Source organism: Vipera berus (genome assembly GCF_964194415.1).
Source record: "Vipera berus genome assembly, chromosome: 12".
NCBI classification, from domain to species: Eukaryota; Metazoa; Chordata; class Lepidosauria; order Squamata; family Viperidae; genus Vipera; species Vipera berus.
Genome location: NC_138215.1, coordinates 13,593,582 through 13,610,973, shown reverse-complemented (window position 1 = coordinate 13,610,973; position 17,392 = coordinate 13,593,582). Strand labels below are relative to the sequence as shown.

The 17,392-nt window shown below is 41.8% G+C and overlaps 1 protein-coding gene across 1 annotated transcript in view; it reads left to right on the top strand.

Moving 5' to 3' along the window:
• The window catches only part of ADAMTSL3 (ADAMTS like 3), a 157,278-nt gene that overhangs the window by 56,860 nt on the left and 83,026 nt on the right, over nt 1-17,392 (top strand). The window contains exons 4-5 of the mRNA XM_081337175.1: nt 13,133-13,260; nt 14,727-14,772. Coding sequence (XP_081193301.1) covers nt 13,133-13,260; nt 14,727-14,772 — 174 coding nt within the window. The remainder of the gene's footprint in view (nt 1-13,132; nt 13,261-14,726; nt 14,773-17,392) is intronic.

The following is a 17,392-nucleotide window of genomic DNA, read 5'->3' as shown; positions in this document are numbered from 1 at the left end:
ACACCTCTTACACCATATTGGTAAATAGAGAGATGGTCCTTGATTAGTCATCTAATTCTTAAATGAAACGTGTTGAGTAAATTTTCAAAAGCGTTCGTGGCCAGAACATACAAATTCCTATTATTGGATGAGAGGACTATAATTCAGTGATCAGTTATGTTTTGTGCGTGTCGGGTACAAGATTTGATCCCCGGGATCTTCCTGTTTTAAAAAAGCATAAATTAACAGTGGGAAAGAGCTTTTTCTAAGAGCCTGGAAATTGCCACTAGTCATGGTGTAAAGTTGTTGTTGTTGTTAGTTGCGAAGTCGTGTCCGACCCATCGCGACCCCATGGACAATGTTCCTCCAGGCCTTCCTGTCCTCTACCATCTTCCGGAGTCCATTTAAGCTCATGCCTACTGCTTCAGTCACTCCATCCAGCCACCTCATTCTCTGTCGTCCCCTTCTTCTATTGCCCTCAATCTTTCCCAGCATTAGGCTCTTCTCCAGTGAGTCCTTCCTCCTCATTAGGTGGCCAAAGTATTTGAGTTTCAGCTTCAGGATCTGGCCTTCTAAAGAGCAGTCAGGGTTGATCTCCTCTAGGACGGACCGGTTTGATCGCCTTGCAGTCCAATTGTAATCCATGAAGAGGATGGTGTAAAGTAGGGGTCCCCAACTCCCTGTCTGTGGACCGGCACCTGGCCCAGGCATGCTAGAAACTGGGCCACGCAAACAAGCAAAACCCCATCCATGGGATGCAGGCAGCACATGAAACCAGGCCCCCTCTGATCTGTGGAAAATCTTCTCTCCGTGGAATCAGTCCCTGGTGCCCAAAAGGTTGGGGGGCGCTGATGTGAAGGCAAAAGTTTCTGTGTCAGTCGTGTCTGATTCTAGGGCACAGTGCTCACCTCTGTCGTTGGGCCAAGGATGAAGAATGTCATGGTGTACGCCATGTTAAACTGAACAAATAAATAGGATTTAATAATGTGGCTTTCTATGAGTCTAAGTAGCAATTGCCCTAAGTCTACTTTGGTTGTTAAGGCACTGCATTCTTGCTACAGAAATGGAATTCTGATTTTAACTTCGTGGGCCGTCGACAAAGAGTTTGCCAATGACTAGAGCAATTGCCTAAATGTTTCCCTTCTTTCTGAACTTCAGAGTAGACGTGCTACTTTAAAAGAGATGATGCTACAGGTCCCTTTTGGCTTTTTTAAGTGAAGGAAGAGGATGATATGGGATATAGACCCGAGAGTGTTGAGTTGGAAAGAGGGTTTTCTCACCCATCAGTGAAACCAGCCAAGGAGCATCTTTTTAGAGAACAGAGCAAAGCCTTGGTGAAGTAGGAGATGATTTACAGGATGACCGTTTTTCAGCACATGTGTGTATCTTAGAATGAAGAGTAGAAATCCTATTGACTGTAGCACTGAGAGGATAATACGCAACTGTGTGTTACGATTAAAACTCCATTAAAGCCCCCTTTTTTTGCTGCCTCTTTGCTGGAACTTGCTGACATTTGAGGCTATTCGTCACCTTAGATGATTGGATGCATTGGGCCTCCTTTTTTCCATGAAACACAGTGGAAGGCTGTGAAAGCTGCCAAAGGAACAGGGGAGCCAGTTGATCTTTGCCAAATAGATAGCTCCAGTGTCTCTCCAGTTAACAGCAAGGCAGCTAAAAATACAAGTTGAAAGCCATAAAACTCTTTTTTCAAGCTCCCCGAAAACATCAAAAATGCCAGGGTGGTGTTTACTTAATTTGAAAAATCTGTGCCTAAGTTGAGGGATGCCAACTTGCAGGACGGAGAACAAGCAACGAGCTAGAATTTAGTGTGTTATGATTCAATTAAAAATTAACATATATTTTCTTGACAACACGGCTCACGGTTTTTTAAAAAAGAAGTATTGAACGAAGTATTGAACGTTTTCTGTATTTCTTACCATTCTGGAGGAGGAGGAGAAGAAAAAAAAGACACCATTAGTTCTGACATCTGTTTTTAACACATTCCCACACATTTTTGGATGGCTGCCTGGTCCGAGCTGAAAAGTGACGAAGGGATCATGCAAAGATGGCCTAGAGGTCCGTTCCCAGCTGGTACAGCATCTGGAATGTGGTATATTGTGGATAGATTTGGAGCTATAGTTTAATATGGTTGGTATTCAAGTGGTGGGACTGCAAGGGAAGAAAAGATCGGGACTGACATTTTGCTTGCGTAGTCGGCGATGATGAAATGTTCAAAATATCACTGGCTGTCTTTCCTTACTGTGTGGTGGGGTCCATCTGTGTGCTACATCGCTTACCAATTTGGAATTTTATACGGTAGACAGTGAAGTCATTTTTGTAACAGGTACAATTACTTATCTTTCTCAGAAGCTTTGGCCATGTGTTCATTTGTCTTTTCTCTGTGTATGAGGGTGTCTGTCTTTCCCTGCCTCCCCTCCCACCCACGCTTTTGTTTTCTTAGAAGGAAGCTGTGTGTGTGTTTTTTTAAGAAATAATTTGGGTTGTGCCTGCCTTCCTTCCTTCCTTCCTTCCTTCCTTCCTTCCTTCCTTCCTTCCTTCCTTCCTTCCTTCCTTCCTTCCTTCCTTCTCACAACCAATCCCTGCGGCCCAAAGTCATCTTTCTGGCTTTCATGCCTAAGGAGGGACTAGAACTCATAATCTCCTGGTTTTTAGCCTGGTGCCTTAACCTCTAGTCTAGACCAAACCGACTCTCTTTATAATTTTATTTTCCCTTTTTTTTGTTTGATTAAAACAAACACACAAACAAACAAAGAAGAGGGAGCCAAGCTATTCTCCAAAGCACCTGAAGGCAGGACAAGAAGCCATGGATGGAAACTAGTCAAGGAGAGAAGCAGCCTAGAACTAAGGAGAAACTTCCTGACAGTTAGAACAACTAACCAGTGGAACAAGCTGCCTCCAGAAGTGGTGAATGCTCCAACACTGGAAGTTTTTAAGAAGAGACTGGACAGCCATTTGTCTGAAATGGTATAGGGTTTCCTGCCTTAGCAGGGGGTTGGACTAGATGACCTCCAATGTCGCTTCCAACTTCTTCTTCTTCTTCTTCTTCTTCTTCTTCTTCTTCTTCTTCTTCTTCTTCTTCTTCTTCTTCTTCCTCCTCCTCCTCCTCCTCCTCCTCTTCTTCTTCTTCTTCTTCTTCTTCTTCTTCTTCTTCTTCTTCTTCTTCTTCTTCTTCTTCTTCTTCCTCCTCCTCCTCCTCCTCCTCCTCCTCCTCCTCCTCCTCTTCTTCTTCTTCTTCTTCTTCTTCTTCTTCTTCTTATTATTATTATTATTATTATTATTATTATTATTAATTATTATTATTATTATTATTATTTCTTTGTAGTCCAATGACATGTTTTGCTTCTCCCTTATATTTTTATAATATTTAAATCCCTCAGCAGTACAATGTTGAAAAGTGAATATTCACAAGGTGTTTCCCCCCCCCCCATCTCTCTGAAACATTACTCCAGATACTCACTATGGCTCTTCCTTCAACGGTATCAGTTTAGCATTTTACCTCTTTGGCAATTTTCCACCTACATCTAAATTAAATTTGATCACACTGCAGTCACTGTTTCCAGTCAGTTCAGCTGTATTTGCATCTTGCCCTTGGCTCTGAGCACTGTTCATTTATTTATTTATTTTACAATATTTATAGGCCATCCCGTTCCTTTTAGATTCTGGCTGGGATACAGCAAACTCAAAAGACAAGATGCAGAAACCCAGGGCAAAGAATTTAAACAGATTTATCAATAATCAAATGAGCATTATAAGCCCCCAGTAAATTAAATTGGGGAAGTAGGAGCCGAATACATACTGAAACAAAATGGCTTTAACCTACATATACTTCTGAGATGAGCATATCCCATAAAATGGGTACCACCATTGGAAAAATGTGTTTATCTCCTCTCTAAGTCCAAAGATGAGTTCTCTTCTAGTGTATTTTATGACTACCTGTTGTAGATCAGCATGGATCTAGAATGAATGCTAGGTAACATTCATTAATGTTCAGTTTTTAAATTCTCAAGTGCTTGAAATCCTGTTTGCAAAGAAGCATCTTGTATTTCCTTTCTCCCTCAAAAAAAGAATGAAATTCTTTACCATTTCTCCTGGCCATATTCAGTAGACAAATCTCAACATGGGCAACTTTAGATATTATTCTGTGAAATTTATACCATTCATAGTATCTTTCTTTTTCTTGATTCCCACCCACCCCCAAATTTGGTAGCATAACTTTTGATTTGATGGGGTTTTTTTTTCTTGTAATTATACCAAGTATGGGGAAAGATGCTAAGTGAGTACTTGATATGACTTTTGTGTAAGGATTACTGGATGGGAGAATTTGCATCGTGTTAGATGCAAATGAGAGTATTGTTTTATATTTATTCTACGTCATTTCCTTATCAGTCTGCAGATTTTAAAATATAATGAAAATAGGAAGTTTTTTTTAATATTCTCAGTAGAAATGGTGTAAAAAAATTCACTTAGCTTGCAAATATGCTTATCCCAAATGAATAGCGGGGTCAAAGGGTAAGTAGAGGAGAATGCTTAAGCTCATTAAACCAAAACAATTATTTCCACTGTTTCTTCTAACTGCATACATTTTGTAGCCTTTTGTTCAAGTATTTTGCACATATTTATTAATGCTGTGTCCTTTCATGGCTACGTACCAGCAGCTCCAGTTACCCAATTAAAGCAGTTTCCTTTCTTTGCCAGAAAAATGTTTTCTTGAAATGACTTTCACTTCTTGGGGTACTTGAAGTGGAGAGCTTTAGGAATAACAACACGTCTGTGTAAACGAAAACATTATTTTAAGGAACAACATTAGGTCAACTGGCTACCAGACTTTATATACAGAGTTCTTGGAATGACTGACGTATTTGCAGATTGCATTTAGATAGCTTGCAAAATATAAACTTAGAAATACTATATCCAGTTGCTGGGGAAAAAACACCCAAGAGTAGACAAATAAAGGAATTATTTTGTTCTTGTTTTATAACAGAATAACAGAGTTGGAAGGGACCTTGGAGGTCATCTAGCCAAACCCCCTGCTCAGGCAGGAAACCCTATACTATTTTAGACAAATGGCTGTCCAATCTCTTCTAAAAAAACTTCCAGTGTTGGAGCATTCACCACTTCTGGAGGCAGGTTGTTCCACTGATTCATTGTTGTAACTGTCAGGAAGTTTCTCCTTAGTTCTAGGTTGCTTCTCTCCTTGACTAGTTTCCATCTGTTGCTTCTTGTCCTGCCTTCTGGTGCTTTGGAGAATAGCTTGACTCCCTGTTTTCCTTGTGGCAGCTCTTCAAATATGCTGCTATCATGTCACCCCAGTCCTTCTTGACATTTAATTAGACATACCTGTTTTTTTGTATGTTTTAGCCTCCGGTCCCCTAATCATCTTCGTTGCTCTTCTCTGCACTCTTTCTAGAGTCTCAATATCTTTTTTACAGTGTGGTGACCAAAAGTGGATGCAGTATTCCAAGTGTGGTCTTACCAAGGCATTGTATAGTGATACTAGCACTTCATGTTGTCTTGATTCTATTCCTCTGTTAATGCAGCCTAGAACTGTTAGATGTTTTTGTGCCAGCCCATGGCAGTTCCCCAAATAGGTCATCAGATGGGAGCAAAGAGGCTTCTTTGCTCCCACTGGTGGGTCAGGGGTCCCTGGCCCCCGCAGCCCCATTGGCGAGAGTGTTTTATGGTTAGGGAGGGGCTGAGACCCCCCATAAATACCTCTGCTCGGGGGCTGCTCTTTGTTCGTTCTTTCTTTCTCTCTTGCATGCATTCTCTCTCTATCATACAGGCATGGATGCCTCCATGCCATATAGCTCTTTCTATATAATCTATCGATGAATAAAGCTTCATAATGATTGCATCTCTGCATCCTGTCTCTTTTACTTGGAAGCACCTTAACGATCCATCGATCTCTCGTGAGTTCATCTCACAAGAACTGTGTTGGCTTTTAAAAAACCCTTACAAGTCCCCTCAAGGTGTCTAAATCTAACCCCTCTTGAATTCTGTCGAGTCTAATCTAGTGGTACTTAATGCTGACCATTAATTGACTAGATTCTTGTGCCTAAGCATGAGCAATAAATCAGCTGAACTGGAAATTAACATTGGTCCTAATGTTTCACGCCTGACAGATTGGCCCAAATTCACCCAACCGGCTTTCATGGCTAAGGTGAGAAATAGAACACATCCTCACCTGGTTTCTAGCCTGCAATAGTAACCACCACTGCCTTTTCTAAATTTGCTTTTAATGTTCATATCCAGGTAGCCTAAAGATGGAATCTAGTCTTGAATTCTAGCCATTGGGATAAAATAGGAAAGCTTCTTTTTTTTTGCAGCGATAGTGTGGCAGAAACACAAGAGATGAAATAAGATTTGTTAGTGAGTCCTTGAAAAAGACAAGACAAAATCCAGAGTGTCAGTAGACGTTAGTAGAAGGCCTCCGCTCTCTTGAAGATGAAATCATTCGAAATTTCACTGTATATTTATTAAAACATGAATAACCATTAAAGCTCTGTTCAGATAAGGGCTTGCCAATCTTAAAATAGATGGCTGGAACCTTGGCCTGTAACTGCATTTTTCTTTTCCCTCCGTGATGTTACTTAAGAAATATGCATCTTGTCAATGCACATAAGCACGCACAGCCAGACCGGTAAAGCAGTTGTGTATACAGTCCTTGCAGTGCTTGCTCAAGCACTTCTCTCTAAAACAACCTTGGCAACTTTACAATGTGTGGACTTCAACTCCCAGAATTCTCTAGCCAGCCTGGTTAGAGTTGCCAAGGCTGGGAAACATTGCTCTAAAAGAATCAAAAAAAGAGGGCAAAACTGTTTTTGCAGTTCCTCATTAAGGAACCAGTTACAAGTTTCATTAAAATGGTGCTAGGCTGTCTAGTTTTTGGAAGGCAGAATCTGCAGATTTTGCCTTGAAATTCGATTAAGAATTGGCAAAGGAGAGAGACATCATGACTTCTGAAAAGTACCCACTTGGTCCACTATCCTTTGTTGAAGCAGGCAGACACTAAAAAAAAGGTGGGGGGATTGTAGTTTTGTGAGGTTCTTAATGCACTCCGAGTTGATGTTGGTTGTGTCACACTTAACGACCATTGCAGCATCCCCATGGTCAAGTGATCAAAATTCGGAGGCTTGGCAACTGACTCACATTTACGACCGTTGCAGTGTCCCGGGGTCATATGACACTGCAACTGTCATAAATGTGAATCAGTTGCCAAGCATCCGAATGTAAATCACATGACTACGGGGATGCCATAATGGTCGTAAGTGTGAAAAACGGTCACAAGTCCCTTTTTTTCAGTGCTGTAATAACTTCGAACAGTCACTGAATGGAACTGCTGTAAGTTGAAGACTGCCTGTATTACTGTTATTTTACATGGCAGTAATAATAATAATAATAATAATAATAATAATAATAATAATAATAATAATAATAATAATAATAATAATAATAATAAGAAGAAGAAGAAGAAGAAGAAGAAGAAGAAGAAGAAGAAGAAGTTGGAAGGGACCTTGGAGGTCATCTAGTCCAACCCCCTGCTCAGGCAGGAAACCCTATACCATTTCAGACAGATGGCTGTCCAGTCTCTTCTTAAAAACCTCCAGTGTTGGAGCATTCACCGCTTTTGGAGGCAGGTTGTTCCACTGGCTAATTGTCCTCACTGTCAGGAAATTTCTCCTTAGTTCTAGGTTGCTTCTCTCCTTGACTAGTTTCCATCCGTTGCTTCTTGTCCTGCTTTCAGGTGCTTTGGAGAATAGCTTGACTCCCTCTTCTTTGGGGCAGCCCCTGAGGTATTGGAAGACTGCCATCATGTCCCCCCACATCCTTCTCTTCATTAAACTACACATACCCAATTCCAGCAACCGTTCCCTTTATGTTTTAGCCTCCAGTCCCCCAATCATCTTTGTTGCTCTTCTCTGTACTTGTAAAGGGCCGGTTGTTAGTTAAAAGGGCTTCTGTTTGGGATGGATCAAGGTAAATATTTGTAGCAGTGAATTCCAAAACAATAAAAATTTGGGAAAGGAAGGCATGTCCATCTCATAACCTGCCTTTATTACTCCAGATAAATGTTTAAGCAGAAAAACAAATCCAAGCATTATCTTTCAGGCATTGGAAAGTTTTAAAGTATAACCCCCGTTTGATTCCCAAAGTTGATATCAGGCGATTCTTTTATCCTTGATTAGGCCAGCAATTAATTTTTCTAGTTCCACTTATTTTAACTATTTGTTTCTTTGTGTTAGCTAATGTAGCGTTGCTTCATCTGGGCTGAGATTTCGCTACGGCCAATTAAACCGTTACGTGACACCTGAAGAGTGGAATTAATAGTCGATTCAGCAATTAGGAAAAGGGAGAGAGAGAAAAAAAAAGAAAGAAAGAAATGAATTGCTCTATGTGATTTCTCACCACTTGATTTCTGGAAGAATTGTGGAGATTGGAGATGTCAGTGAAATAGAGGCCTGCTTCTCTTGGCTTCTGAAGTTCCCGTCAGAAACACGGTGCCAGGCAGCAGGCCAAGAGGCTTGGCAGACTCCCATTTCCCACTGGCTGGTTAAGCGAGACACAACCCACACCCAAACCCTTTTGTGTAGGGATGGAGACGGTGCCCCACAAGGCATTAGGCACCGTTGGCAAAAGAAAGGAAAAGAGGAGGCAGCCTACGGCTAAGGACTGAAAGAGAATCCAGGATTCAAGAACAATAGAAAAAGAAAGAATAATAGAAAGCATGAAAAAAGAACTGGGCTGTGGATTCCATAAATTTCTTCTCGGCATTTACTTGTTTAGACACCACCATACCCGTCCTTTCCCCTTGCCTCCCTCTTTCTGGCCCTTCCTCCCTCTCTCCCTCTTTCTATCCCTTCCTTCCTTCCATTCAATCCTCCCTCCCACCCTCCCGTCCTTCCTTCCGCTCTCCCATTTCCCTCTCTCCCTCCCTCCCTCCCTCCCTCTCTCCCTCCCTCTCTCCCTCTCTCCCTCCCTCCCTCCTTCCTTCCTTCCTCCCTCCCTCCCTCCCTCCTTCCTTCCTTCCTTCCTTCCTTCCTTCCTTCCTTCCTTCCTTCCTTCCTTCCTTCCTTCCTTCCTTCCTAGCCAAAAGGAAAGTATGAAGCCATATGTGGACATAGATTAAAAACAAGGATGGTTTTACAAGGGTGGAAAGTTACATAGAATGTATTTTTTATTTACTTATCAAATTTAGAGACACGTGGTATATGTGCAATATGTATGTATGTATGTATGTATGTGTGTGTGTATGTACAGTATGTATGTATTAATCCTGGCCAAGTGAAGGAGCTATGAGGGGTACTTTTACATGGCTACATGGATAAAACTGCTGAATTCCTGGAAAATTTCATAACGAATTACGATAAATTGGCCACTGATTTTAAAACAAACAACACAAATCTGTTATTTTATGGAACTTCTTAGAATTTTGGACAATTCATTCAACAGATGTCAGATATTGGAAAGAAAGGGCCCCTTGACAGTTATATTATAATTAAACTTTTACAGCTCTTTGTTCCTGCCCCTGAAGCTTTTGTGCTAATCATTCAGTTTGGTTTAAGTGTATCCAAATTGGAAAACTATTCCTTGTGTAACCTTGCTTGCATCTCTTTTTCTCTTTGTCTTGGAAAAAAAATTGATTGTTGATTTCTTGAGGCAAGTTTTTGTTCTCTGTAAAGAACAGCTTGCTTATCTATCCACAATACCGAATTTTGTTTTAATTATATAATAACAATTACAATAATAGTGCATTTACTCTGGTGTTGAGGTGGCCAATCTCATTTTATCTATCAATCGGTCTATCATCTCCCTCCCTCCTATCTATCTATCTATCTATCTATCTATCTATCTATCTATCTATCTATCTATCTACCTACCTACCTACCTACCTACCTACCTACCTACCTACCTACCTACCTACCTATCTATCTATCTATCTATCTATCTATCTATCTATCTATCTATCTATCTATCTATCTATCTATCTATCTATCATCTCTATATTATCTATCTATCTATCTATCTATCTATCTATCTATCTATCTACCTACCTACCTACCTACCTACCTACCTACCTACCTACCTACCTACCTACCTATCTATCTATCTATCTATCTATCTATCTATCTATCTATCTATCTATCTATCTATCTATCTATCTACCTACCTACCTACCTACCTACCTACCTACCTACCTACCTATCTATCTATCTATCTATCTATCTATCTATCTATCTATCTATCTATCTAGTTTGTCTATCTCTATCTCTGAGAAAGCGTCTCAGATATAACGTTCCCCACTTCTCATGAAATAGAAAGATGGTGGTGGTGGGAGCACCCTCAGACATCTCTTACTACAACCTCATAATAAAAATAGTACCAGCTTGTGTGTTTTGAGTTTTCAGGTTTGGTCTACCTCCAAAGGCTGACCAGTAGCCATCCAGATGTTTGCAGCCCAGATCAAGGTACCAGGACTAGATTCAGCTCCACAGCTCAGATACTAATGGAAATCTCTCTGTAAAACTATAGATTTTTTCCCCCATCCTGTCTTGCAATTCGGAGGTGTGGTACGTGGAAAGGGAAGGGCCATATCTCCTATTCTGCCCGATCCTTTCTTCCTTAACTCTTAGACCTACAGAGCATAACTATCTTTGCAGGAACCCGGGAGCAGTGTGATATTTTCAGCACCAACAACCCTCCTGCCAGCGTGGCCTTTGGCCAACACAGTCCTAAGAGTGTTTACTTAAAGGCTCCAATAATTTCACCGAGCCTTCTTTTCTCTCGCAAGTATGTAGTGAGAACTGTAGGACCAAATCTTATCTCAGCCTCCTTGTCCTCCACCGTGGTCTTTCCAACAGGAGTTGTTCTCCTGCTATGACATATTTCTTTTTTTCAGTATGTAGATAAGGGCCAATTGTTTTGAAGGACTTCCAGTTCCCAAAAATCTAATTTGCCATAGATGATGATCAAAGTTCTCATTTGTGCCGTCAGGCCTTTCTTCATAACCATCTGACTAAATCAGTTTCCACACTGTTGACTTAAACTCCAGCCAGTTCAAATAATTCATCCCATGGGAAAAGGAGTTTAAAGTAGTTTGAGCTGGCCTATCGTTTACTAGCAAAATAATATTTGATTTACTAGCTGTCAGCTTTCATCAAATCTGTGTATTATATTTGACTGTACTGTGAAGCCAAATTCAAATAAAGAGCAAGGGAATGGGTGAAATCAGCAAAGAGCATAGCTTAACTTGAATTGGCTCACAGTTAGGAATTAAATCAATAATCAGCTATAACAAGTACAGAGAAGAGCAATATTTTGTTAAGAGACTGCTGGGGGATTACTCTGTAATTAGCTTTTAAAAATGTTTTTGTTGGTTTAGACCCATGTTTTTCTGGTTGTTGATATCTGGGGCCCACTGTTCTTTCAGATTAAGGCAAAAGATACCACTCCTTGAATTAAAAAAAAATACCATTAAAAGATGTGTCTATGCAATTGATGAGAACAAGAAGGCCATTGGTTGGACCACAACTTACTGACTAATTATATTAATTAAATAAACATGGGATATCGAATATATGGCAGGGGTTGGATTCCTAAATTAATTAAATTAATTCTTTTAAACTTAACTGTTATATATTTATTTATTAGATTGATATGGCTGTCCAGTTTGCATGCTTCATCAGATCTTGTGAAATAATTCAGTTTCATGAAATTTGGGTGTTTCTGTACCAGGCTTGCAAAACTTCAGGTGAGGGATGACATTGTGTGAGAACACAGAGACAAAAATAATAATAGAGAATACCTTTCCTTCACCAACTCATCAGACCATCAAGAAGCTGCCCCATACCTAGAGATTTCCCACTTTTCCCAAAGGGTAAGGAGGGATTCAGAACTTTGGAGAAGGTTGAAGATTCAGAACTTCATTGAGCCAATGGCACAGTGGTTAGAATGCAGTGTTGCAGACTAATTCTGCCGACTGCCAGCAGTTCGGTTCTCACTAGCTCAAAGTTGATCCATCCTTCCATCCTTCTGAGGTTGGTAAAATGAGGGCCCAGATTGTTGGGGGCATTATGCTGACTCTGTAAACTGCTTAGAATGGGCTGTAAAGCACTATGAAGCGGTATATAAGTCTAAGTGCTAAATGCTGTTGCTATTGGAGGCTAACTCTGCCTACTGCCAGGAGTTCAATGCTGACTCAGCCTTCCATTCTTCTGAGGTTGGTAAAATGAGGACCCAGATTGTTGGGGGCAATAGGCTGACTCTGTAAACCACTTAGAAAGGGCTGTAAAGCACTGTGAAGCGGTATATAAGTCCTAAGTGCTATTGCTATTTCAGAGTTTTGGAACTAGTTTGGGCATGATGTCATCACCTAATCCTTCTTCATCTTTGGTAGCTGTTTTAGGAACGATGAGGCAATAAGAACTAATGCCTGAGTTAGCCTTTAGTCTTCATCCTTTTGTCTTTAGTTTCATATCCTTTAAAATTATAAGCCTGTCTGGTTATTAATTCTATGTAAGCTGCTGTGCGCATTCTCTTCCAACACGAGGCAATAGCAATAACAATAATAATAAAAGTTGGAAGGTACCTTGGAGGTCATCTAGTCCAACCCCCTGCTCAGGCAGGAAACCCTATACCATTTCAGACAAATGGCTGTCCAGTCTCTTCTTAAAAACTTCCAGTGTTGGAGCATTCACAGCTTCTGGAGGCAGGTTGTTCCACTGGTTAATTGTTCTAGCTGTCAGGAAGTTTCTCCTTAGTTCCAGGTTGCTTCTCTCTTTGGTTAGTTTCCAGCTGTTGCTTCTTGTCCTGCCTTCAAGTGCTTTGGAGAACAGCTTGACTCCCTCTTCTTTGGGGAGGCCCCTGAGATATTGGAACCCTGCTCTCCTGTCACCCCTCGTCCTTCTCTTCATTGAGAAGACATTTGAGGAACTTTTGCTAGATTCAGCAAGAAAAAGTCATATTCTTGGGGAAGGAGATATTCATCTTCCTCTCTGTCTTGCAAGATCCATGACTGTGTAGGCATCCTACCTGTGGGAGTTGATCTCCCTGCCATGAAAAGCCACCTAAGGATTTTCAAAATAAGCAGCTTTTCTGGATTCCTGAATTGCTTCTCTTTCTCTTGTGCTTCCAGACTTCAAGAATCACCCAGCCAAGTGAAGATAAAGAAGGTGGTTGGGATGCCTGGGGAGCTTGGAGTGATTGCTCGCGGACCTGTGGAGGAGGTGCCTCCTATTCACTGCGGCGATGTTTAAATGGCAGGTTGGTCATTCAAATTCCAGATCGTAAAGTTGGATGCAGGAGTCTCTCAGCACTAGAAATTTGGGTGGCTTGCCTTAAATGTATCACCACGAGGGAACAATTGAAATGCAAGCAAGTAAGAACTTTTAAAACATCAGAATAGGATGCCAAGGGCTTAATGTGGAAATCTACCAATAGGTAGGTGGGTCACTGGGTTTTCAGAAGGTATAACAGAATAACAGTGTTGGAAGGGACCTTGGACTTCTTCTAGTCCAACCCCCTGCTCAGGCAGGAAACCTTATACCCGTGGTGGCGAACCTATGGCACGCATGCCACACACGGCACACAGAGCCCTCTCTGTCGGCACGCACACCATCGCCCCAGTCCTAGGCCTTCAGCTGGGTTTTATAAAACCTTTTCGATTTAGGCTTCCGCCGCCATGTGCAAAAAAAATAATAAAGTTCAATCAATCAATCAATTTCAACTTCTCGCGGGGAAAAAAAAGATCTCGCAAAGTTGGAATTGATTGGTTGAACTTTTTAGTCCCACCTAGTCTGCCGTTACCACTGCAGCCACGCCCACCCAATGGGCCACACCCACCCAATGGGCCACGTCCACCCAGCACCCAAAGATACATAAGTGGGTTTTGGGTTGCAGTTTGGGCACTTGGTCTCTAAAAGGTTCGCCATCACTGCCCTATACCATGGTTGTCCAGTCTCTTCTTAAAAACTTCCAGTGTTGGAGCATTCACAACTTCTGGAGGTAGGGTGTTCCACTGGTTAATTGTTCTCACTGTCAGGAAATTTTTCCTTAGTTCTAGGTTGCTTCTCTCTTTGGTCAGTTTCCATCCGTTACTTCTTGTCCTGCCTTCATAAGGTGCTTTGGAGAAGAGCTTGACTCCCTCTTCTTTGGGGCAGCCCCTGAGATACTGGAAGACTGCTATCCTGTCACTCCTCGTCCTTCTCTTCATTAAACCTGACATACCCAATTCCAGCAACTGTTCTTTATATGTTTTAGCATCCATCACCTTTGTTCCATTCAGTGGTAGAGAGAGATGAGGTGACTTCACCCTTTCTTCCTGCTCTTTTTCTTTCTTGTTCACAGGCTCCCAACCCATTGCCCACTTGGGCTTTCTGTGCTGATCTCTGCATTGAATAAGTTGAGTATCTGCTCGTAAATAGTGTTCTCTGATACCTAGCAGGCTTCTGCTAGTGAGTCCTGTACAATCTGGTGCACTGTGTTTCAGAATTCACTTAATAGGTTGAGATTGTTCCACAGCTGTAAAATCATTAGGAGAAAATATTAACTTCCTTCGTGGGACTGTTATGTTAAGCCATCATCCTCTTAAACACAATTAAATGTGAGATGTGTATACTGTATATGTGTGTGCGTGAGCATGTATCAAATGTAATAATTTTACAGCCTTCACTTTCAGTGAGACTTCTTTATAGTAACTTCACTCAAGCTTTATTTTTCTTGTCTTTCAGAAACTGTGAAGGCAGAAATATCCGTTATAAAACCTGCAGCAATCATGTAAGTCTGATCCCTAATTTTGTTTGACTGTTCTTGCTTTCCCAGATCAAACAGCTTTCAAGTTCTGGCAACTTGCCTTCTTTTGTGAAACTAAAAGAAGGGGGAAAACAGGGGAGGATCAGAGTCCAGAATATTTATTTTCCCTCCTAACAGTGAGATTAACTGTTCAGAAGTGAAATACTTGTGCAATGTATAGGAAAAATACAGCTCTTCGGATGCTAAGTTAGTAGCAATGTATTAACTTTAATTTTGAGGGAGATTTGAAGTGGATTGATTTAAATGGATTGATTCAAATTTAGAAATTTACAGGGAGTTGAATTGGATGACAATATATAGATAGATAGAATCGTAAAGTTGGAAGAGACTTGGAAATGTTCTAGTCCAGGGCTTTTCAACCAGTGGTACGGGTACCACCTGTGGTACATTGGCACCTGGCAGATGGTATGCGACCATCCTAGAAAAATGGTAGCGGGGGAGGTGAATGAACTGAACCGGTGGCAGTACCGCACAAGCCTGAGCGAGAGATGGCTGGAGCTGCAGGGCTGTCAGGGTTCAGCGGAAGCACCAGGATCAGCACCAGGCTCCAGCTGGAGCTCAGCGCTTATCCTGGCGCTTCTGCTGAGCCTAGAAGAAGCACCGATCAGCTGGAATCTTGCAGCATCTCCAGGGTCTTGTGATTTACATTCCGATGCTTGGCAACTGATTCATATTTATGACGGTCACAGTGTCCCAGGGTCATGTGAAGTGACCAAAACCTGCTGCAACCACCCAGCAGACGGGGGGAATAAAAAACAAACACCCTCCACCCCATCCCCGCTGCCAATCCTCAACAGAAATGCTCACAACCATGAAAACCTCGGACAGGAGGAAGAGCGCCACCGGGCGGGCAGGCAGGTGTCTTGCTCGGCTGTGGCTTGGGGGGCACTTTTTCCAGTGCCATTGTAACTTCGAACAGTCACTAAGCAAACTGTTGTAAGTCGAGGACTATCTGTACTTCATCACTTTTTTCCTTTTTTGGTCATCAAGTTTTTGAGACCTTGCTAGGTGACTGGTGGTACTCGGATGTTGCCATATCCTAAAAGTGGTACAATGAGTGAAAAGGTTGAAAAGCCCTGTTCTAGTCCAATCCCTTGCCCAACGCAGGAATCCTTCTACATCCTGGGCAAACAAATGTCCAATCTTTTCTTGAAAACCTGGAAGAAGGAAGGACTATATTGATATTTATCATGGAAGTAAGCGACCACTATGAGCTTATGACTAAACCTTGTAAATTTAAGAACTTCAGCAACAGACCAGAAAAAAACCACCTCTTTAACTTCATGTGAAGTTGCACAGGCCTGGAAGAGACCTTGGAGATCTTCTAGTCTAACCCCTTGTCCTTATAGTTCAGCAGGACCTTGTGAATTTTCGGTGCTTGAGACAGGTAGCAGCAGAAACCCTGAAGCAGTCCATATAATTACAATTGCTTATACAGGTAGTCCTCAACTTACGGCCACAATTGAGCCTAAATTTTTTGTCGCTAAATGAGACATTTGTTGTTGTTGTTGTTGTTGTTGTTGTTGTTGTTGTTATTATTATTATTATTATTATTATTATTATTATTATTATTATTATTATTATTAATTGGATTTTTATACCGCCCTTCTCCCGAAGGACTCAGGGCGGTGAACAGGGCATATAAATAGAAGTACAAAAGTTAAAAAAGATTAAATAAATTGCCCAGTTAAAACAATCAATAGTAAAAAACCCATAAAAACCCTGACATTCCCCCATCAGGCCAGGCCAGCTTGTTCGAATAAATGGGTCTTTAACCCGCGCCGGAAGGAGCGGAGATCCGGTGTCATCCGGAGCTCCACCGGCAGTTGATTCCATAAAGCCGGGGCGCCCACAGAGAAGGACCTCCCCCTGGGGGCCACCAGCCGACACTCTCTGACCGGAGGCACCCTGAGGAGGCCCTCTCTGTGGGAATGCACAGGGCGGAGGGGAGTCGACGCCGGCAGCAGGTGGTCCCTGTTAAGTGAGTTGTGCCCCATTTTATGATCTTTCTTGCCACAGCTGTTAAGTGAATCACTGCAGTTGTTAAGTTAGGTTGTTAAGTGTATCTGGCTTCCCTGTTGACTTGGCTTGTCAGTAGGTTGTGCAAGGGGATCCTATGACCCCAGGACGCTGCAGCCGTCGTAAGTACATGCCAGTTGCCAAGCATCTGGATTTTGATCATGTGACCACGGGGATGGCGCGACGACCATAAGTGTGTAAAAAAAACAGTCATGTCACTTTTGTCAACACTGCTAACATCGGATGTTCTTGCTTTGACAACAGATGAAATTGCAGCCATTTTCTCTATGCTTTCAGAATTAGTTGGTGCTGGGAGGAGGGATGGGGATGAGAGTTCAGTTAGCCATAATAATAATAACTCTGCTGTGGGAATCCAAGGACAAACTGGCTCCAGAGCTAATAACGTTTTGGCGGGCTGGAGAGCTGGGGGGAAAGCCCGTGCTTCAAGCTAATTGGGGAATGTGATTTATGACTATGTATTGGGGGGTGAGAATTGTACTTTGTTACTTTGTATCCAGGGGAGGGGAATTTAGGTTTTGGGTTCAGCTATGTAGTGCCTATTCTT